Source organism: Pipistrellus hanaki, assembly GCF_964339955.1.
Source record: "Pipistrellus hanaki genome assembly, chromosome: 7".
In the NCBI taxonomy this organism is placed as follows: Eukaryota; Metazoa; Chordata; class Mammalia; order Chiroptera; family Vespertilionidae; genus Pipistrellus; species Pipistrellus hanaki.
The window spans coordinates 2,433,112-2,455,559 of record NC_140509.1 but is presented as its reverse complement, the minus strand read 5'-3'; the positions used below and the strand labels follow the sequence as shown (position 1 = coordinate 2,455,559).

The window sequence follows — 22,448 nt, the reverse complement described above, 5'->3', positions numbered from 1 at the left end:
CCCCCTGCATCTGCGTCCCCTCTGCGGCTGCGTCCCCTCTGCATCTGCGTCCCCTCTGCATCTGCGTCCCCTCTGCGGCTGCGTCCCCTCTGCATCTGCGTCCCCCCTGCATCTGCGTCTCCCCTGCATCTGCGTCTCCTCTGCATCTGCGTCCCCTCTGCATCTGCATCTCCTCTGCATCTGCGTCCCCCCTGCATCTGCGTCCCCTCTGCATCTGCGTCCCCTCTGCATCTGCGTCCCCTCTGCATCTGCATCTCCTCTGCATCTGAGTCCCCCCTGCATCTGCGTCCCCCCTGCATCTGCGTCCCCTCTGCATCTGCATCCCCTCCGCATCTGCGTCCCCCTGCAGCTGTGTCCCCCCTGCAGCTGAGTCCCCTCTGCATCTGCGTCCCCCCTGCATCTGCATCCCCCCTGCAGCTGTGTCCCCTCTGCAGCTGTCCCCCCCTGCAGCTGTGCCGCGTTGGGCCAGTGCCTTCACCTGCGGACTCTTCCCTGTGCGGTGGGGCAGTTAGCTAGTTCCTCTGCAGGGAGGGTTAAGTGAGATGTGATATGTAAGGAGCATGGTGCATGCACACAGGAGAGGAGTCTGTTCCTTAAAAGCACCCATTAGAATCACACCTGTCGTAAGTGCTGAAAGAAGAGTGCATCAAGAGGGAACGTGAGCTCCTGCAGGTCGGGTGTCTGCTGAGGGCCAAGCAGACGCCCCCAGGCAGACAGAGGGGTGCTGTGTCCCAGGTGGGGGACACGTGCTCTGAAGGCCATGCCATAGGAGGGCGAGAGGCCCAGGGGGAGCTGAGAGGCCAGGGCCCAGAGGAGGAGCAGGCACGGATCCCGCGGGACCCTGTCCTTGTCCGGCAGGAGGGACCGTGCGGGATGGAGGGCGGGAGGGGAAGCTGGGAGCCTGTGCACAGGGCTCCGTGGTCCGGGCTGGGAGGGCGCGGCGGGAGCCAGGTGCCGGCTGTGCGCTGAGCGGTGCGGCTGCCGTTCATCGGGGAACGGGCCAGGACACTCCGAGACGGAGGCGCACTGGGCTCCGTGTGCCGCGAGGCTGTTAGGAGGGGACACCTGACACTTGGCCGGGGCATGGCCTTTCCCGCGGACCCACAGTGGGCGCACAGCCTGGCCCGGAGCTCCGCCCGGAGCGCCGTCCTCACGTGGAGGCTGCAGTTCAACCCGGGTCAGGGCACAGGAACAGCCAGCCAATGCATGCCGATAAGGGAACCACAGTCAGCCCCTCTCTCTCTCTCCCTCTCTCAAAAATAAATAAATAAATAACATTGCATCCAACACAATAGCCATCCAGTGTGAATGAGATTTTTGGCCAGGTGAGCAAAAACTGATTTCTTTAGTGTGCCACCGAATTCTACAATTAGTGTGCCACAGGATGGGAAGGAAGAAAACCGCTGTCTACAGCTCCAGGCTCAGCGCAGCGGCCGCCCGCCCGCCCCTCACCCCAGCTCAGCTCCTCCTCTGTCGCATCCTGGCCCCCGAGGCCCAGGTCCCACCGGAGCGGACCGGTCTCCACGCCGCACGCCACTGGCTCCTGTGTGAGCAGCCACCGTGTCCCGGGTCCATATTCACGAGAACGCCATTGAGGCGTGCTGCCTTGCTAGTACTTGCAACTGGTTTTCCCTCTCCAGCCAAGTCTGACCTTCCCGTTAACTGCTCTGCTGGTGATGGATCACCCTTCGGAGCCCGAAGCCGTTAGGCTCTTGCTTCTGGCTCCAGCACGACCCCCACTGGGCGGCTCGCACACTTGACCAGCCTCGTCCGGGCGAGCCTCTCCAGCGGGACTTGGGGGGGGGGGGGGGCGGAATAGGGGCTGGAAGAGGACAGGCCTGTTTAACCTCTAGTGAAACGCAGCACCTGCTCCACGTGAGTGAGCAAACCCCGCGGACTGTCCCTGACGGACACAGCTGTCTGCACAGCCCGCCGCCACAGAAACGTCAGGCACTTGTTACGACTGCTGCTGGATGTTATTAAATATGTTCTAAAAACCCGGGCATCGATACTTTTTAACATTGGTACAAACTCTGCATCACCCTGTGCACACCCCCGTAGGGGTCACAGCGGAGTGCTGCGGGGAGCTCAGGCCCGCCCGGCGCCTGTGCCGCGGGTCAGACCAGGTCCAGACGCAGCCTCGGGCAGATCTGCCGAGCTCAGACACCCCGGTGCCCGCAGGCCTGGCCAGGACACAGCACCTGCCGGGCAGCGCACAGAGGGGAGGGGGTCAGGAGGAGGACGAGGAGGAGGAAGAAAGAAAATGGGACGGCAGGAGGAGATTTTACCAAAACCCCAAGAAACCTGCTCATGGCTGTGGAAAACTCAACCTTTATTGGCACCTGCCTAGTGCAGGGGGTTAACATTACACTGCGCTTGATCCATATATTAGTGTAAAAATCTGTCTCTTCCGCCAAAAATGTACAAACCCCAAGTGACCATAGAAAAACCGACGTGGCAGCTACAACAGAGATGCCAGACCCAGGGCCACGGCCGTTTCCCCGTCCCCTGATTCCAATATTTATTCCACAGAAGCACCCGCTTCACGGAGTGCTAGCTACAGGCAGGAGAGGTGGCGGACGGGCCAGGCAGGGCCCCCAGGTCCAGTGTTTCTGAGGATTGGCGTCCCCCTCACTTCCCCAGTCCTCAGCCAGTGGGTCCAGTGTGTGACGGAGGGAGAGGCGGGGGCCGCCTCCCTCCAAGAACCAGTGTTGTCCAGGGGCCCGGTGGCTCCAGGGCCACGTCCAGTGTCTGCCCTGCGTCTGGCCCGGGCCTCCCCCAAGGCCGGCCAGAGGCCTCAGAGGGTCTGGCCACAGGCCCGCTGGGCGGGCGGGGGCCGCCAGGAGGGAGCGGCGAGGGTCAGCTCCCGAAGGCGCCCCTGTGCCGCACTGCCTCTCCGAGGCCAGGGGCAGGCGCGCCGGCTCCCCTGAGCTCCAGGGGGGCTGGCGCAGGGCTCACGCCGTGTTGAGTGCATCCTCTGCCAGGAAGCGGTGCAGCTGGGCAAAGGGTGGCCGCTGCTCCGGCTCCCGGCTCCAGCACCGGAGCATCAGCTCGTACAGGCCCAGGGGGCAGGCGGAGGGCCGGGACAGGTACACCTACGGTGGAGCAGGTGAGGAAGGCGAGGGGCAGATGCTCATTGGTTCCTGCCGGCGGCCCCGCCTCCCGCCCCCGCTGTGCGGAGCCCTCTCACCTGGCGGCCCTGGTCCCGGAAGAACTCCCCTGCGTTCTCGATGACCTGCTCGTCTGTCAGCTGCCCGAAGGGCTGGGCCCGGCAGAGCATCAGCACCTCCCACAGGGTCACCCCGAAGGCCCACACGTCGCTGGCCGTGGTGAACTTGCCCTGGTGCGGGGGTAAGGCATCGGGCAGCAGACCGCCCTTCGCACACCCTCGGCCCGGGGCCTGCCCTCTGCGCCTTGCTTCTCTGGCTCGGCCTCCCCCTCCTGCCCCCATTTTCTGGTCTCGACTAACTCCCAACTCCCCTTCCTCTAGCTCTAGCCCCGCCCTGTCATTTGGTCTCTCTTGCTCTCTGCCCCACTCCACCTGTCAGACCCACTCTTGTCTCCGGGCCCTCCCAGCGGCCCTCCCTCCCTCCCGCCTCCGTGCTTCTCGGGTCCGAGCCACACCCTCACCATGGATGAGCTCGGAGGCCGCCCCTGCAGGCTCTCACCATGAGGATGCACTCCCAGGCCATCCAGCGGATGGGCAGCACCGCCCGGCCCTGCACCCGGTAGTAGTCCCCAGCGTAGAGGTTCCTGCTCATGCCGAAGTCGGCGATCTTGATGGTGAAATTTTCCCCAACCAGGCAGTTCCTGGTGGCCAGGTCCCGGTGCACAAAGTTGAGTGTGGCCAGGTAGCGCATGCCCGAGGCGATCTGGGTTGCCACGTGCAGCAGCATCGGGTAGCTGAGTGGGGGGCACGGACAGAGGGTCGCTGGTAGCTTCACAGATCCCCAGGGCAGCCGCAATGCCAAGATGGAAGTACCAGGCGGAGGTGTGGTCAGTGCCCGCCCCACCCTTCTGTGGTCACCTGACCCCAGGGAGCCGCTGCCTTTCTTATGCGCCTGACCGAGGCTCTGCAGTGAGGTGACGGGCACAGGGCACTCTGACGGGTCCAAGTCCCTCCGGGCCTCGCAGCAGGCAGGCCAGCCTCCCCGCCCCGCGGTCCTGGTCCCGGGCCCTCCCCAGCCTGTGTGCCTCCCACCCCGTGCGCTCGGCCCCCAGGCTGGCGCTCTCAGGGCGGGGCCTGCTGGGCAGCGGCTGACCTGATGGTGGGCCCCTGGGCGGGCTCCCCGCCCTCGGGGGGCCCCGCGGCCGCCTTGTCCTCCAGCTGGTGCGCACTGAGGAACTGGTTCAGGTCGCCGTTCTCCATGTAGTCGGTGATCATGCAGAGAGGGTCGTCCTGCACGCACACGCCCAGCAGCCGGATGATGTTTGGGTCCTTCAGCCTCGCCATGATCTTCACCTCCTTCAGGAAGTCGTTCCTGGAGCGGGGGAAGGCGAGAGGGCACGTGTTTGGCCTGCACAGCCCTGCTCCACGGGCCGGCCCGCCCGCGGCACAGGCTGACTCCCGGGGTGCCTTCCCCGGACACCCCTCTGCTGTCTCCCCCATGCGCTCCTGGATCGCTGTGGCCGCGCCTCCACTCCCAGCCGCCACCTGGTGCTCACCTGGCGTTCTTGGTGGCATCTGGCCGCAGGATCTTGACAGCTACCAGCAGGGGGCGCCCCTTGCGCACACTAAGGGGGAAGTCGAGGCTGACGAGCTCCTCAGGGCGCTCCACCTCACACAGGTGCACCTGCAGAGAGGGTCCCGGGCGATGTCACGGGCGGCGGTTCCTGCTCCAGGGCCGAGTGCGCAGTGCCAGCCCCGGACGGCCCGGCATTCCCGACGGCCGGGGTCCTCCTTACCTCCCCAAACTGGCCCTCGCCTAGCTTCTCCTTGAAGCAGAGCCGTGACCGAGGGAAGTCCACTCTGGGGGGCCCGTCCCCCGCGCCCCCGGGGGGCAGCGCGGGCACGGCGTAGGTGTTGCCCCCCGTGACGCCCTGCAGCGTGAGGATGTCGGCCTCGGCGTAGTGGGGCACGCTGCTCTGCGGCGGCGGGGGCAGAAGCGGGGCGCCTGGCTTCTCAGGCTCCATGTAGTCCCCGCTGCAGGCTGCAGGGCAACGGAGAGAGGGCATCAGGAGCCGCCGAGCCACGCCCGCACCCAGCCTCCCAGTCTGCTGGGTCAGAGCCTGGTCTGCCTCCCTCCGTCCTCAAACAGAAGCTGTGTGCGGCGGGGAGAGCTGGGGCCGGGCTTCCCGGGCACCGATGGCTGTGCATGTTCTCCCGGCGCCCAGCTCGCCCGAGCCGGGAGCCCCAGAGGGACTCCTCTCCGCACCCTCACCAAGGCCTGCGCAGCCGCACCCTCCACTTTCCAGCCTGTCCCGCTGCCGGCTCCTGGCTCTCACTCAACTGTTCCCAGCCCCCCACCCCCCAACCACCTCCAGCCTTGGCTCCTCCCTGCTCCCATCCCCCCCACCACACCCCGAGCTCAGAGACAAGCAGAGACAGGCACACAGCGGGAGGGGCGTCCCTCAGGCCGCACAACAGGGTCTACAGACAGGAGGGCAGAGCCCCCTCAGCCCTGGAGGAGGGAACAAGGAGAAGGCGACACTGGGAGGGGAGGCAGACAGAGGAGGGGCGAGCCTTCACCTCGGGGCTGCGGAGAGGACACAGGGGGGGCAGGGCCAGCACCCAGGGAGAGGCCCTCCTCCTCGGAGCTCTGGAGAGGGGAGAACAGAGGAGTCACAGCAGAGCCTGCCCGCCTCTCTGCTCTGGAGAGCCGAAGAGGTGAGGGGAGGGGGAGAGCTGGGGGCCGGGCTCCCTCCTCAGCTCCGGGGAGGCCGAGGGGCGAGCAGAGGAGAGTTGGGGCACAAGAGAGGCCATGGAGCTCGGGAGAGAGGCCAGTGAGGCGAGGGCAGTGCGAGGTGTGAGGCCCTTTCCCTGTCCCGTACAGGCCTGGCGGAGTCCAGGAGAGGGGCTTACCCTGGGTGTTGGTGGGTTTGGCCCAGGCGGGTGTGGGGGGGCCCGGGCCTCGAGGGGGACGGGCGTAAGTGGCCAGAAGGAGGCGGTAGGCCGGATTGGAGAGCAGCAACGCTGTCGGGAGAAGGAGGGGTGGGGGACACGGGGAAGGGATGAGACTCAAGGCTAGACAGACAAGGCGACCAGGAACAGGGCAAGACCAATGTACTGAGAGAGAATAAAGCACGATGCGGAGCGCGCTGGCAGCTGGGAGGACAGTGGATGGAAGCACGAAGAGACGGGTGGAGGGATGATGCGTGGAGGGATGACTGGATGGTGGACGGGTGATGCACAAATGGGCGGGTGGGTGGGAGAATGACAGGTACGTGAGGAATGATGAATGATATGTGCAGAAGGTGGGGGGGTGGCGGATAGTGGTGGGTGGAAGGAATGGGGTGAGTCTAGGAGAAAGGCGGGGCGGGAGACACAGTGAGAGAGCACAGCAGAGAGCAGGGCGGCGTGTGGACCGGACAGGAGGCCGCTGGGGCTGTGGGTGGCAGGTGTGTGGGAGCCCTGAGTGAGATCCTAAGGCAGGGACCTGGCAGTGGGCAGTGACCAGAGACACGGAAATAAGAAAAGGAGCTGAAACTGGGGGCGACATAAAAGCACGGGAACGGGAAAGGAGCACAATGAGAACAGGCGGAGAGCACGGAGGCAGGCGGGAGCGAGGTCTTACCGGAGCCACCGGGGACACTGGGGGCAGGATGGGCTGGGTTCCCACGAGGCCGGGGCTCCTGGTAGGGGGGTGGCTCTCGAGGGCTCGGGCGGTTGTTGATGAGGATGGTGTCGCCAGGGACAGAGAGATGAACCGTCAGCTCCTCTTCTAAGACCCGCCGCTCGGCCTTGGGGAGAAGGCAGTGTGAGCTGCCCGCCGCTCCCTCCTCCCGTCCTCACTGAACGCCACCCGCAGGCGGCGAACCCAGCTCCAGAGCATTCGAGTCCGCAGATGGGACCCCCAGTCTGACAGTCCACATGGCCAACGTGAGCCGCTGACTCCCCGGAAGACACGGGTGTGGGGTTTGCACACTTCTCCCGGGCCCTGCAGCTCCACCCTTTCCCACCGCATGCGAGTCCAGAGGCCCTGGACAGCGGGTCGCCACTCCTCCTCCCCTTCCCGCCCTCCCTCCGGGCTTGCCTCCTCGCAGCAAGCAGCCAGGACGCTGTGGTGACTGGCCCGCAGGCCCCCGCACCCCTGGATTTCCATGCACCCCACCCACACTTCCATAAGCGTCTCTTCAGCGACCCCTCTAATTATTCTGGTTAGAGGGACCCTGACTGCAGACGCGGGGGTGGGGGTGGGGGTGGGGCCAGGCCCGGAGCCCCGCCCACCTTGCTGAGGAGCCGGCGCCAGTGCAGCCGCCAGAGCATGAGGGCGATGATGAGCAGCAGCAGCAGGATGATGGCCACCAGGCAGCCGATGAGGATGGCGGTCGGGCTGCCCTCTGCCTTGGCCACGGGCTGCTGGCCCCGGGGCCCCAGCTCTGGGCGGGGGGGGGGGGGGGGGGGGGGAGGCGGAGGAGGATCAGAGCGGCAGGAGGCTCCTCACCCACGCTGGGGTGCCGGGGGAGTGGTGCCCAGGACCCACCCTGAGGAGGCCCAGGCTGCTCACCCAAGCCGCTGAAGTTGGTGGGAGGTGGGCCAGGTGGCCACCAGGGGGCTGGTGGGAAGGTGCCCCCCAGAGCCAGGGAGGACTCGTTCACAACATCTGGGGAGAAGGAAGACAGAGAGGGAGGCAGACAGGGCAGCCGGGCAGGGCAGGGACTGCAGAACCAGGGGGAGGCCAGTGGGAACAGGGCTGACACTCAACACATGTCCCAACCAATCAGAACGAGAGGAGGGATGGGCCAGGCGGGAGGCCTGGCTGTGCTGGCGTTAACCATTTAGCTGCTGGGCTGCGGGAAGATGCGGGGCCGGAGATGGGCTCCTTCCCAGCCAGCAGTTTCGGTGTTTAGCAGCCAGTGTCACACTAGGGTCTCACCACAGACGGACAGAGACAGGTGGGGGGAGGGCTGCCACCACGGGGAGACCCCTGCTTGGGAAGTGCCCTGGGTGGGTGCCAGGGGCGGGTGTCGGGGACTAGGCGACATCAGGGCTTACCAGAGATGAAGGAGATCTCGCTGAAGAGCAGCCACGGCCCAGCAAAGAGGAAGCGGCACTGCAAAAAGCGGGCCACGCGGCCGCCCAGGGGCACCGACAGCGCCCGGGCGCGCGGGTCCCCCAGGCCACCCCCCAGGCCGTGCCGCACAGGCTCGCCCTCCCAGGCCGCCGCCGGGCCCCGCTTGAAGCGACACTCCACGCCGCCGGGCAGGCGGGCCCCCAGGGTGTGCATGTTGTTGCAGTGAGCCTGGGGAGGGAGAGGCGTGGGCAAGGCGGGCCGAGCGCCCGGGACCCGGCCCGGCGCCCCCCCGGGGGCACACACACTCACCTGCATGGCCTGGAAGGCCCTGAGCCGGTCAAACTCAAACTCCATCTCCACGTAGCCGCCGGGGAAGCTGTGGTTGCTCCATCCCACATAGTCATAGCCCGGCCAGACCCGCAGCTCCCGGCTCTCCCGAAAGTCATCCAGCCCCAGCACGCCGTCGGCCAGCTGGCCCAGCCCGCCGTACTGCAGCCTGCGGGCGCGGCCGGGAGAGAAGAAAGCGTCCGAGCCAGTGCTTGGCAGCCGGCCCCTGGCCCGGCCTCACCGCTCTCCCACACCAGGCCAGGACGGGTCCCCCACGACGTGCGTGTTTATTGTGACACTGAGGTGTCGGCAAAGGGGTGCCTTTTTCTACTTCCGGTGTCACATGAGCTACTGGTCGCCTTGCTGGCCTTCAGTCCTGGTCCTGTCCCTTTAGCCCACCTGACCCCGCCCCCCCATTCTTCTATCTCACTGCATGACTACTTGCCCCCACCCCCACCCCCGCCCACTGTACTCCCTCCCTCCCCAGGCCCGCCAGCAGGGCCCGCTTCTTCACCCGCCAATGGCGTGCGTGGTGTGTCCGTCGTAGGTGGAATCATTGAGGTGCACGGCCTCAGCCAAGTTCATCGTCTGCCCCACAGGGGCTGTGTAAGACAGCAGTCCATCTGGGCAGGGTGGGAGGGGGCATGGGGCAGGCTTGGAGGAGGCCATGCTGGCCGGTCCCCTCTTCACTCAGAATGCAGCTCCGCAAGGGAGAGGCCCCGATGCTCCTCCCCGGCCCTCCCCCCACCTCCAGGACAGGGACCCAGTTTGGGCGAGGAGCCCCTGAACAGCTCACCTTTCCAGAGGCAGCCGTAGAGCTCCACCCGCAGACAGACACTCATGACCCGGTCAGCGCGGGGGTAGAAGCGGACCAGTCGGGCCACCATGGGGGGCCCAAGGTCCTTCAGCACCACTCCCCCCGGGTCCTCATTTCCCAAAATCACCTGCAAGCCGGGGAACAGGTGGGTGGGTGGGAAAGGCAGGTCTGCACCCCTACACCTGCTCCCGCCCCAGCCCCCAGCCCTCCGCTCACTCTGCAGGTGCCCAGGGCCACAGGAGACAGCTGTGCAGAGTGAGGCGGCAGAGGGCTGGGGCAGCGGGAGAGGGGGTGGCCAGAAGAGGCTGGCGAGGTGACATCTGGGGGAGAGAGGGGGGCAGGGCGAGCCTTGGACAGGGGGTGGACATGGGGCGGGAGGAGCTTTCCAGACAGAGAAGAGCCAGCGAAAATGCTGAAGGTGTGGGATGAGCCTAGCTGGCCCACAAACGGCCGGAAAACCAGAGTGGCCAGTGGGCAAGGCCGGGGAACGGGCACAGCCAGGGCCAGGCGGTCACGTGGTGTTTGCTGCGAGTGGAGCCGACTGCGGCGGCAGCCGCTGGGCCCCGTCGGACATGCATCTCCTTTTTAGTTTTTTTTTTTTTTAATATATTTTATTGATTTTACACGGAGAGGAAAGGAGAGAGATAGAGAGTTAGAAACATCGATGAGAGAGAGTCATCGATCAGCTGCCTCTTGCACACCCCCTACTGGGGATAGGCCCGCAACTAAGGTACATGCCCTTGACCGGAATCGAACCTGGGACCTTTCAGTCCCCAAGCCGATGCACTATCCATTGAGCCAAACCGGTCCCGGCTCCTTTTTAGTTTTTTTTATTTGGAGTTTATTAAAGCTGGAAAGAGCGAGACACAGGAGAGCCTGGGACAGAAGACACAGCAGGGAGGGCGCGGCGGGAAAGGGAGCCGGGCTGGGCTGCTGGCTCACTAAGAAGTCAGAGAAGCTCTGGCCGGTGCTCAGAGGTGAGAGATTCCGCCTGGGCAGCAGAGAGCCACAGGTTCGATTCCTGGTCAAGGGTGCGTGCCTTGGTGGCGAGTCTCTCACAGCACATCTAACAGCCTCTCCCCTTCCACTCTCACTAAAAATCGATGGAAAAAATATCCTCACTCCTTGGGCAAGGATTGAATGAATGGATGAATGAATGAAGTCAGAGAAAAGGAGGCCTTGGGGACAAGGTCAGGGGTCAGCCCGGGATGAGCTGCCGCTGCCTGGTGGTCCCCAGTTGCCAGGCTTGCGGGCCCTCAGGGTCGAGGAGGGGCACGCCTGTGCGGGCCTGCCTGACCGCCTCGTCCGAAGGACACTGACGCCGCCTCCAAGGCGAGCTCTGACTCAGGCAGGACGGGCAGGAGCAGGGAGAACAGTTGGGGACCCCTCAGCCCGCACCTGAGCGGGATGGGGTGGGGAAGGTGGGGCTCGCCCCGGCAGGTGGAAGAGGGGGGGAGGGGGGAGTGGTGGAGGCAGGAAACAGCAGGAGGCAGCACAGACTGGTCTTGCTGATGCGTTGGAAGCAGGAGGTGAGAGAACAGTCGGGGTATCATCTTAGCTCCTGGCCTGAGCCGCCCAGTGGGCACATATGGTGCCATCTCCTGAGCTGGAGGACATGGGGAGGGGGCGGGGGCCAGGCTGGGCGGGCGTGGGACTCAAGCTCAGCTTGGGAAGCTGACGGTAAGTTCGAAACCCCCTTGGGCGTCCAGGTTGGACAGCGTCCAGGTTGCACAGCTCGGGTGAGAGGTTGGGTTGAGAGGGTGTGGACCGGAGGGTGGTCCGTGGACAGGTGGAGGAGAGGAGAGCCACCCTCCTGGCTGTCCCCCTGCAGCCTCACCTCCTGACCCCAGCGGTCCCTCCAGTCCATCCAGCGGTGGCCGTCCCGGGAGTAGCGCAGCCGGTAGCTGGGGGAGAACTCCTTGCCCAGGCCGCCGGCGTGCCGCCCCTGGGTGCCCACCAGAGCCACCAGGTGCAGCCGCCGGAGATCCACCTGCAGGTACTCCTCCTCCTTGGGAAAGACCGGCCCTGCCGGGCACCAGGCCCCGTCCCCATCGCTGCTCTCCAGCCTGGGAGGGGGCAGGAGGTCACAGGAGCACCTGGCCTGGGTCTGCCTCTGGCTCTAGTTTAAAGCCCCCAGGACTGCGGGTCTCACGGGCACGGGCCCCCTCAGAAGCCTCTTGGCTTGCGCAGAGGGGCTGGAGGGGCAAGCAGAGACCCCAGGAGCTAACCTCCAGGGCCGCCCTGCCCGGAGAGCCAGGTACCTGCTGTGGCGAGCAGCCGTGGAGTCTGACCAGGAGCTAGAGGCAGAGATGTCCCCGTCCGGGATGGTCCGGTCCTGCATGCCCAGGGCATAGCGGCACTTGGCTGGTGAGGACAGGCAGGTGAGGGTCCTGCCTCTGACTGTCTCCCAGGCCCCACCCTCAGGCACCGAGAGCCACCTCCTCACCAGGGTTGAAATGTCCTGCCATGTCGGCACCTCCAGTTGCCACGGAGAACAGCAGCAGCAGAGATGAGAGGGCCCCCGGCCCCATAGCTCCTGATCCCTTGGGCCTAAGGGGGTGGGGGCAGCATCTCTACAGGGAACAAAATGGGGGGGGGGGTAAGTTAAAGGGCAACCAAGGAGCCAGGGTCTCAGCGAGCAACAGCAGAGAGAGGCAGCGCGGGCTGCTTGGGGAGGATGCAGTAAGAGGACGGGGGCTGTTTGACAGCACCCGCCATGTTTTTAGAATGCTCCCCGAGAACCAGACCCTGGGCCAATCTCTCCCTCCCCACCTAGGAGCCCCCGTTTTTTAGACAAGTGAGGGACCCCGCGCCCTCCAGTCTCACAGCCCCTGTAGCCTACGAGCACAGTGTGACCCCGGGCCAGGCCTGGGCAGCACCGGGAAAGGTGGAGAAGTGCAGGCTGCAGGCCCCCCCCTGGGCCCTCCCGGATCTGTGCCAGGGACGTCTGAGAGCCTGCTTCCCCCCGGGGGCCCAGGCAGCTCCTCCCGGCGGAACCCGTCCCAACGGTGCCTCCTAATGAACCCTGGACCCCCTCCAGCCCAGGCAGGGGGACCCCTCCAGCCGGCAGGCAGAGCCTGGCCTATCCTCTTCCCAGGTCCGCACTGAACTCCCAGCCCTGGAACCCTGAGGGACCCCCAGGACCACCCTGCACCCCGCAGCTCTTCCTGCTGTGCCTTCCCTCCTGGCCTGACCACCCAGTCCCCACTTTCTGAAGGTCACTCCAGGGTGTAGGAGGAGTGGGGCACACTCCCCCATCCTTTTGTCCTCCTCCAGCTGCTCCCACAATGCTCTAGGCAGGAATGTAAGAGGCAGCTGAGACCCCACAGCTCTGAAGCAGCAGCTGAGGGCTGAGTTACGGAGGGCACCCTGCATCCAGTCAGAGCTAGAACCAGAGGCATCATACCTAGTCCCCTGGGGTCCAGGAGCCACCCACAGGGGCTGGAACCCTGGGTGCCACTCTCCACCACAACCTCCCCCCCCCCCCCCCCCCCGGCAGAACAGCAGGCCCTTGTTCCTGAGCAACCTTCCTGCCAACCCCAGATGAGTCATCAGAGCCAGACGGGCAAGAGGAGCCGGGCAGAGACACAGCCGGGCAGACACAGCCGGGCAGAGGATGGGAGGTGGGGGGCAGGGAGGCAGGCGAGAAACACAAAGCAAGGGGTAGATAGGCAGGCTCAGAAACACGGCGCCAGGCCACCCTTCCCCGCCTCCCATCCCCCGTTCTCTCCACTGGGCCGGACCCAGGAGGCAGGCCCACAGCCCACCCAACGCACCGCCCTGCCCAGCAGAGCCAATGACAACCTGGAGGCTGGACACCCTCCCCCTGCCAGACACACTGACCCCGCTGTGTATGCAGACATTCTCACACAGACACACTCACATACAGACACTCACACATGGACACTCTCACACACACAAACACACACTCTCACACAGACACTCACACACACTGTCTCTCACACAGACACACTCACACACACTCTCACAGACACACTCACATACAGACACTCTCACACAGACACACTCACACACACTGTCTCTCACACAGACACACTCACACACACTCTCACAGACACACTCACATACAGACACTCTCACACAGACACACTCACACACACTGTCTCTCACAAAGACACACTCACATACAGACACACACACTCTCACAGACATATTCACACACAAACACACACACTCACACAGACACTCTCACACAGACACACACACATAAACACTCACACAGACACATTCACACACTCTCACACAGACACAGACACTCTCACACAGACACACTCACACACAGACACACACAGACACTCTCACACAGACACTCTCACACAGACACACTCACACAGACACACTCACAAACAGACACACTCACATACAGACACTCTCACACAGACACTCTCACACAGACACACTCACACAGACACTCTCACACAGACACACTCACACAGACACTCTCACACAGACACAGACACTCTCACATGGACACTCACACACGGACACTCTAACACAGACACAGACACTCTCACACAAACACAGACACTCTCACACAGACACACTCACACAGACACAGACACTCTCACACGGACACTCACACACGGACACTCTCACACAGACACAGACACTCTCACACAGACACTCTCACACAGACACTCTCACACAGACACACTCACACAAACACACTCACACACAGACACTCTCACACAGACACTCTCACACAGACACACTCACACACACACTCTCACATAGACACAGACACTCTCACACGCACACAGACACTCTCACACAGACACTCTCACACAGACACAGACACTCTCACACGGACACTCTCACACGGACACTCTCACACAAACACACACACTCTCACACAAACACACCCACTCTCACACGGACACTCTCACACAGACACAGACACTCTCACACGGACACTCTCACACAAACACACACACTCTCACACAAACACACACATTCTCACACAGACACGGACACTCTCACACGGACACTCTCACATGGAAACAGACAGTCTCACACGGACACTCTCACACAGACACACTCACACAGACACTCTCACACAGACACTCTCACACAGACACACTCACACACACACTCTCACACAGACACAGACACTCTCACACGCACACAGACACTCTCACACGGACACTCTCACACAGACACACACACTCTCACACAGACACAGACACTCTCACACGGACACTCTCACACAGACACACACACTCTCACACGGACACTCTCACACAGACACACACACTCTCACACAGACACAGACACTCTCACACGGACACACACACTCTCACACAGACAGAGACACTCTCACACGGACACACACACACTCTCACACAGACACAGACACTCACACGGACACTCTCACACAGACACACACACTCTCACACAGACACAGACACTCTCACACGGACACACACACTCTCACACGGACACTCTCACACGGACACACACACTCTCACACAGACACAGACACTCTCACACGGACACACACACTCTCACACGGACACTCTCACACGGACACACACACTCTCACACAGACACTCTCACACAGACACACTCACACAGACACAGACACTCTCACACGGACACTCTCACACAAACACACACACTCTCACACAGACACGGACACTCTCACACGGACACTCTCACACAAACACACACACTCTCACACAGACACGGACACTCTCACACGGACACTCTCACACAGACACACACACTCTCACACGGACACTCTCACACAGACACAGACACTCTCACAGGGACACTCTCACACAGACACACACACACTCACACGGACACTCTCACACAGACACACACACTCTCACACGGACACTCTCACACGGACACTCTCACACAAACACACTCTCACATGGACACTCTCACACAGACACAGACACTCTCACACGGACACTCTCACACAGACACACACACTCTCACACAGACACAGACACTCTCACACGGACACTCTCACACAGACACACACACTCTCACACGGACACTCTCACACAGACACACACACTCTCACACAGACACAGACACTCTCACAGGGACACTCTCACACAGACACACACACTCTCACACAGACACAGACACTCTCACACAAACACAGACACTCTCACACGGACACTCTCACACAAACACACACACTCTCACACAGACACAGACACTCTCACACGGACACTCTCACACAAACACACACACTCTCACACAGACACACACACTCTCACACAGACACAGACACTCTCACACGGACACTCTCACACAGACACAGACACTCTCACACGGACACTCTCACACAAACACACACACTCTCACACAGACACAGACACTCTCACACGGACATTCTCACACAAACACACACACTCTCACACAGACACACACACTCTCACACAGACACACTCACACAGACACGGACACTCTCACACGGACATTCTCACACAGACACACACACTCTCACACAGACACAGACACTCTCACAGGGACACTCTCACACAGACACACACTCACACGGACACTCTCACACAGACACACACACTCTCACACGGACACTCTCACACAGACACACACACTCTCACACAGACACAGACACTCTCACACGGACACTCTCACACAGACACACACACTCTCACACGGACACTCTCACACAGACACACACACTCTCACACAGACACAGACACTCTCACACGGACACTCTCACACAGACACACACACTCTCACACGGACACTCTCACACAGACACACACACTCTCACACGGACACAGACACTCTCACACGGACACACACACTCTCACACAGACAGAGACACTCTCACACGGACACACACACTCTCACACAGACAGAGACACTCTCACACGGACACACACACTCTCACACAGACACAGACACTCACACGGACACTCTCACACAGACACACACACTCTCACACAGACACAGACACTCTCACACGGACACACACACTCTCACACGGACACTCACACGGACACACACACTCTCACACAGACACAGACACTCTCACACGGACACACACACTCTCACACGGACACTCTCACACGGACACACACACTCTCACACAGACACTCTCACACAGACACACTCACACAGACACAGACACTCTCACACGGACACTCTCACACAAACACACACACTCTCACACAGACACGGACACTCTCACACGGACACTCTCACACAAACACACACACTCTCACACAGACACGGACACTCTCACACGGACACTCTCACACAGACACACACACTCTCACACGGACACTCTCACACAGACACAGACACTCTCACAGGGACACTCTCACACAGACACACACACTCTCACACGGACACTCTCACACGGACACTCTCACACAGACACACACACTCTCACACGGACACTCTCACACGGACACTCTCACACAGACACAGACACTCTCACACGGACACTCACACACAGACACAGACACTCTCACACGGACACTCTCACACAGACACAGACACTCTCACACGGACACTCTCACACAGACACACACACTCTCACACGGACACTCTCACACAGACACAGACACTCTCACACGGACACTCACACACAGACACAGACACTCTCACACGGACACTCTCACACAGACACAGACACTCTCACACGGACACTCACACACAGACACAGACACTCTCACACGGACACTCTCACACGGACACTCTCACACGGACACTCTCACACAGACACACACACTCTCACACAGACACAGACACTCTCACACGGACACTCACACACAGACACAGACACTCTCACACGGACACTCTCACACGGACACTCTCACACAGACACACACACTCTCACACAGACACACACACTCTCACACAGACACAGACACTCTCACACGGACACTCACACACAGACACAGACACTCTCACACAGACACTCTCACACGGACACTCTCACACAGACACACACACTCACACACAGACACAGACACTCTCACACGGACACTCTCACACGGACACTCTCACACGGACACTCTCACACGGACACTCTCACACAAACACAGACACTCTCACACGGACACTCTCACACAGACACAGACACTCTCACACGGACACTCTCACACGGACACTCTCACACAAACACAGACACTCTCACACGGACACTCTCACACAGACACAGACACTCTCATACAGACACTCTCACACGGACACTCTCACAGACCCCGCACCTGGAGCCCGCTGAGTGCGCGGCTGGATGAGCTGGGCACACAGACTCGGGGAGGGACGCGCCCCCACACGCGGGCACGCGGCGCCCAGAGCCCCGCAGGCGGACAGCCGCCCGCACTCGGCCTTCCGTGCGCACCGCCTGCCCTCAGCGGCTCAGACACCTGTGGGCGAGCGACGGCCCGGCCGGCCTCCGAGCGCAGGCGGCCCGCCAGCCCCGGCAGGAGCCCGGGGAGCCGGGCGCAGCCACCCCTCGCCCCGCCGGCCAGGGAGGGCTCCCGGGCGCGGCGCCGGGCAGCCGGCGGCGGGGGGCGCCCTGCGGCCCAGCCTCGCGGTGCCGCCCAGCGGGGCTCCGGGGCCCGGGCGCCGGGCCGGCCGGGCGGGGCTGCGGGCGCCGGGCGGCTGTGCTCGCTCTCCGCCCGAGGGCGGTGGCCGCTCGGCAGGTCCGGGCCAGGCCCCTGGCAGGAACGGGAGCTGCGGGCGGAGGCCCGGGCTAGCCCGGCAGGAGGCGCCACTGCTGCGTGAGGGCCCCGCCGCCGGGGCCTGCCCGAGGCCGACTCCCCCCACCCCCCACCCCGGGCAGGCAGACCGCGGGCCGGGGCAAGTGCAGCTCCGCGCGGCCCCCGCCAGGTCCCCGCCGCCAGGCCCCGGCCCGCCCCGCGGCCCTACCTCTCCTCGCGCGGCCCGGGAGGCGGCGGGCGGCGGGCGGCCCGGGAGGCGGCGGGCGGAGCGGGGCCCGGGGGCGGCGGGCGGCGGGCGGGCGGCGCCTGGCGGAGTGGAGGCGCCGGCGGGCTCGGACGGCGGCGGGAGCAGCTGTCGGGCCGCGGGGCCGAAGCCAGGCCTCCGCCCCGCCCGCCGCCTCCCAGGCCCCGCGGGCCCGCGTCCCCGCCCACCTCCGCTCCGCGTCCGCGGCGCCCTTCACCCCCCGAGCCCCAGGTTCCCCCGGAGAGCCGCCTCCCAGGCCCCGCTCCGGCCTCCCGCGCCCCGGCCTCCCTGCCCCGCTGGGCTCAGTGCCCGGAGAGGGAGGCGGCGGGCAGGTTCCCACAGGCCGGCGGCGGGCAGGCGTCTGCTGGGAGAGGCTCACCTGCCCCAGCCCGATCCGCGCCCCTCTGTGCCCCCACTCCCCCCCCCTCTGTGCCCCCTCTCCGCACCCCTCTGTGCCCCCACTCCCCCCCCCTCTGTGCCCCCTCTCCGCACCCCTCTGTGCCCCTCTCCGCCCCACTCTGTGCCCCCTCTCCGCACCCCTCTGTGCCCCCTCTCCGCGCCCCTGTGCCCCCACTCCGCCCCACTCTGTGCCCCCTCTCCGCACCCCTCTGTGCCCCCACTCCCCCCCCCTCTGTGCCCCCTCTCCGCACCCCTCTGTGCCCCTCTCCGCCCCACTCTGTGCCCCCTCTCCGCACCCCTCTGTGCCCCCTCTCCGCGCCCCTGTGCCCCCACTCCGCCCCACTCTGTGCCCCCTCTCCGCGCCCCTGTGCCCCCACTCCGCCCCACTCTGTGCCCCCACTCCGCACCCCTCTGTGCCCCCACTCCGCCCCCCTCTGTGCCCCCTCTCCGCCCCACTCTGTGCCCCCATCCGCACCCCTCTGTGCCCCCACTCCGCACCCCTCTGTGCCCCCACTCCGCACCCCTCTGTGCCCCCTCTCCTCCCCCTCTGTGCCCCCTCTCCTCCCCCTCTGTGCCCCCTCTCCTCCCCCTCTGTGCCCCCTCTCCGCGCCCCTCTGTGCCCCCATCCGCACCCCTCTGTGCCCCTCTCCGCACCCCTCTGTGCCCCCTCTCCGCCCCCCTCTGTGCCCCCACTCCCCCCCTCTGTGCCCCCATCCGCACCCCTCTGTGCCCCCATCCGCACCCCTCTGTGCCCCCATCCGCACCCCTCTGTGCCCCCTCTCCGCCCCCCTCTGTGCCCCCTCTCCTCCCCACTCTGTGCCCCCTCTCCGCGCCCCTGTGCCCCCTCTCCTCCCCACTCTGTGCCCCCTCTCCGCGCCCCTGTGCCCCCTCTCCTCCCCACTCTGTGCCCCCACTCCGCGCCCCTGTGCCCCCTCTCCGCGCCCCTCTGTGCCCCCTCTCCTCCCCACTCTATGCCCCCCACTCTGTGCCCCCCACTCTGCCCCAAGCCTGGCGCCCCTCTGTGCCCCCATCCGCACCCCTCTGTGCCCCCACTCCGCCCCATTCTGTGCCCCCTCTCCCCCCCCTCTGTTCCCCCATCCGCACCCCTCTGTGCCCCCATCCGCACCCCTCTGTGCCCCCACTCCCCCCCCTCTGTGCCCCCTCTCCTGGGCCCTCCCGTTCCTCCCTGACTCGGTCCAGACTCCGGCCCTGGGTCCCCGGGAGGCCTCCCCACGCGCCCTGGGCCGGGGACTGGAGGGACTGGAGGGGCTGGCTGGGAGGGGGGCGAGGGGGCCGGGGGCTGGAGGGGCTGGCTGGGAGGGGGGAGAGGGGGCCGGGGGCTGGAGGGGCTGGCCCGGAGGAGGGTGGGGGAGGCTGGAGGGGCTGGCCCGGAGGGGGGTGGGGGTGGCGCGGGGCAGAGCAGCCAGCCCGGGCCGCACACACGCAGGCACCGCGGGCCGCGGGGAGGTGGGCAGCGGATCCGCCCACCCGCTCAGGCCAACCGCCGTGTCTCCGCCTGGCCCCCTCCGGTCCCCAGCGCCTCTCACCAGCTGCCGTCCGCCCCGCCCAGGACCGGACTCCCCGCGACCGGCACCCAGAGCGCCGGGAAGAGGCGGCCCGGGCCCGCCGCCCGCGCCCCGCCGCCCGCGCCCCCGCCGCCCGCGCGCCCCACCTGCCAAGGGACGCACCCGCCCACCGCAGAGGACGCGAGGCCGGCCTGCCCCACGGTCCGCTCCGCCGAACCCGCGCCCAGCACCTACCCCTGGGGACGGTCTGGGGATCGGGCCGGGAGCGGGCGGGGCGGAGCCGGGCGGGCGGGGCCCGGGCGTCCCGGAGCCTCACCTGGGGCGCTGGCCTGGGCGGCAGGCGGGGCCGGGGGCGGGGCCCCACGCCAGGGAGAGGCGGGCCCCTCGCACTCGGGCGGGACCTTCCACACCCGCCGCGGGCGGGGGGCGGGGGAGCACGGCGGGCCCGGGGTCCGCCGCGGGCAGTGAACCATAAACCCCGGAGACCCCCGCCCGGAGGAATTCCTAACGGGTGACGCCGGCTCGCTGAGGGACGCGGCTGACAGCAGACCCGGCTGAGCCGGCTGGAATGCGGGGCTCGGAGCCCGGATTCCCAGGGGCCGCGCGGGAAACCCCAGCCGTTCCGGGGCCCGGAGCCGGGCCAAGGCTGAGCGGCCACCCCGCGCCTCCGGCCACCCCTCCACAGGCCGCTGTCCCCCCGGCCACGGGCCTCCCCTCCCCCCCGGGCCTGCTGCGGCGGGGATGGCTGGCGGGGCGCGGAGGGGCGCTGCAGGCCCCGCGGCGGCCCTCTCGGGCGAGCAGCGGGGCTGGTGGGGCGGGTGGGGGCGGACGAGGCCCTGACACCCGGTACCAGGGAAACCCGCTCCGGAGGGGGGCTCTCCGCGGGAGAGCCGGAGCACCCAGAGCGGCGGTCCCGGTGGCGGGGACGGGCGGCGGGAGGCACCGGGGCGGGGGGGACGGGCGGCGGGAGGCACCGGGGGAGGGGGGGGGACACGGGAGGCGGGAGGCACCCGGGGGGAGGAACACGGGCGGCGGGAGGCACGGGGGGGGGGGGCGGGCGGCGGGAGGCACCCGGGAGCAGGGCTGGGGGCGCGGGAGCCTGAGAGCGACGGGCGGGGAGAGGGCACGTACGCAGGAAGGCGGGAGCCTGGGTCCGGGGAGGACGCGGGCGGGCGGGCGCCCTGTGGGGCCGGAGAGGGCAGGAAGCCGGGCCGGAGCGAGCGGCGGACCGAGGGGACGGGGACAAAGACAAAGAGGAGAGGCCGGACAGAGACCCCGCTGGGGAGCGCGGGGCCGGAGCGCCCGGAGAGCCGGAGGCTGGGAGGGCGGCGGGTCTGGCCCGGGGAGAGCGAACCGGCGTCGCTCCCTGTCTGGGCTCAGGACCCAGAGGCCGCAGACTCCGCTGGGGCGCCCGGCCCCTCAGCCCACAGGCTCCCCCTCCCGCCTCCCCAGCAGGCGAGCTGCCCCCGCCCGCCTCCGCCCGCACCGCTGTCCCGCCCTCCAGGGGAGGCCGGGCTCAGGCCCACTCCGGCCTCCCAGTCCAGCTCCGGCTCCCTCTCACCCGTTCAGTCCTGGGTCCCAGTCCCCCCAGTCTCAGGCCTTTGGGGTCCCAGGTCTGAAGCTGCCAATGCTGCCGGGCTTTGTCCGCCCTTCGGGGCGGGAGCAGCTGCCCCAGCCAGCTGCCTCGGCTTCAACGTGACCATGGCAACGCGGCCGGCGGCCCCGCGGAGGGGGAGGAGAGCCTGGCCCCGAGACAGGAGGGGGAGGCCAGCGCGAGAAACGAACCGGAGGGAGCCCGCAGACAAAGAGCCCGAACAAAGGGGGTGGAGGCTGGCCGGGAAAGCTCACGGGCTGCTGGGGCGCAGCGGGCGCTGGGTCCTGCCGAGGGGGCGGTCCAGGCGGGAGGGACTGACCGCCAGGAGGTGGGAGAAGGACAGTTGCCATGGTTTGGCAGGTCCTTTGGAGGTCTCCTGAGTCCCCCATGTTCTCTCAGTCTTTGCACCCTGGGGAGAACCAGAGTTCCAGTTTCTTTTTTTCCTTTTTAAACATATTTTTACTGATTTCATAGAGGAAGGGGGGGGGGGAGAGACAGAAACATCAATGATGAGAATCACGGATCAGCTGCCTCCTGCAGGCCCCCCACTGGGGATGCAGAGCCACCATCCAGGCACGTGCCCTGAGGTGACCTCCTGGTTCATAGGTTGGCGCTCAACCGCTGGGCCATACTGCTGGGCAAGAGTGCGTTTCCTGGCTGGTTGCCCCAAGTTGTACCAGTGT

At 65.4% G+C, this 22,448-nt stretch overlaps 1 protein-coding gene across 5 annotated transcripts; it reads right to left on the bottom strand.

Annotated features, from left to right (window-relative positions):
- Positions 1-2,315: 2,315 nt before the first annotated feature.
- Positions 2,316-21,868, bottom strand: DDR1 (discoidin domain receptor tyrosine kinase 1). Of its 5 annotated transcripts, XM_084889515.1 has the most exons (18): positions 21,733-21,868; positions 11,765-11,891; positions 11,580-11,682; positions 11,156-11,384; positions 9,298-9,445; positions 9,016-9,124; positions 8,484-8,670; positions 8,156-8,402; positions 7,668-7,763; positions 7,388-7,539; positions 6,735-6,900; positions 6,023-6,133; positions 4,906-5,150; positions 4,666-4,793; positions 4,263-4,481; positions 3,669-3,903; positions 3,191-3,340; positions 2,316-3,095 (listed from the first exon to the last, which is right to left on the bottom strand). In XM_084889515.1, exons 2-18 carry the CDS (start codon positions 11,847-11,849, stop codon positions 2,955-2,957), a joined length of 2,751 nt encoding a protein of 916 aa, XP_084745641.1. In that variant the 5' UTR covers positions 11,850-11,891; positions 21,733-21,868; the 3' UTR covers positions 2,316-2,954. The 5 variants fall into 5 exon arrangements, with proteins under 5 accessions (XP_084745641.1, XP_084745643.1, XP_084745642.1 ...); XM_084889517.1 differs by lacking the exon at positions 21,733-21,868 and having other exon boundaries at positions 11,156-11,222; positions 11,765-11,885; XM_084889516.1 differs by lacking the exons at positions 6,023-6,133; positions 21,733-21,868 and having other exon boundaries at positions 11,765-11,885.
- Between the last annotated feature and the right edge of the window lie 580 nt (positions 21,869-22,448).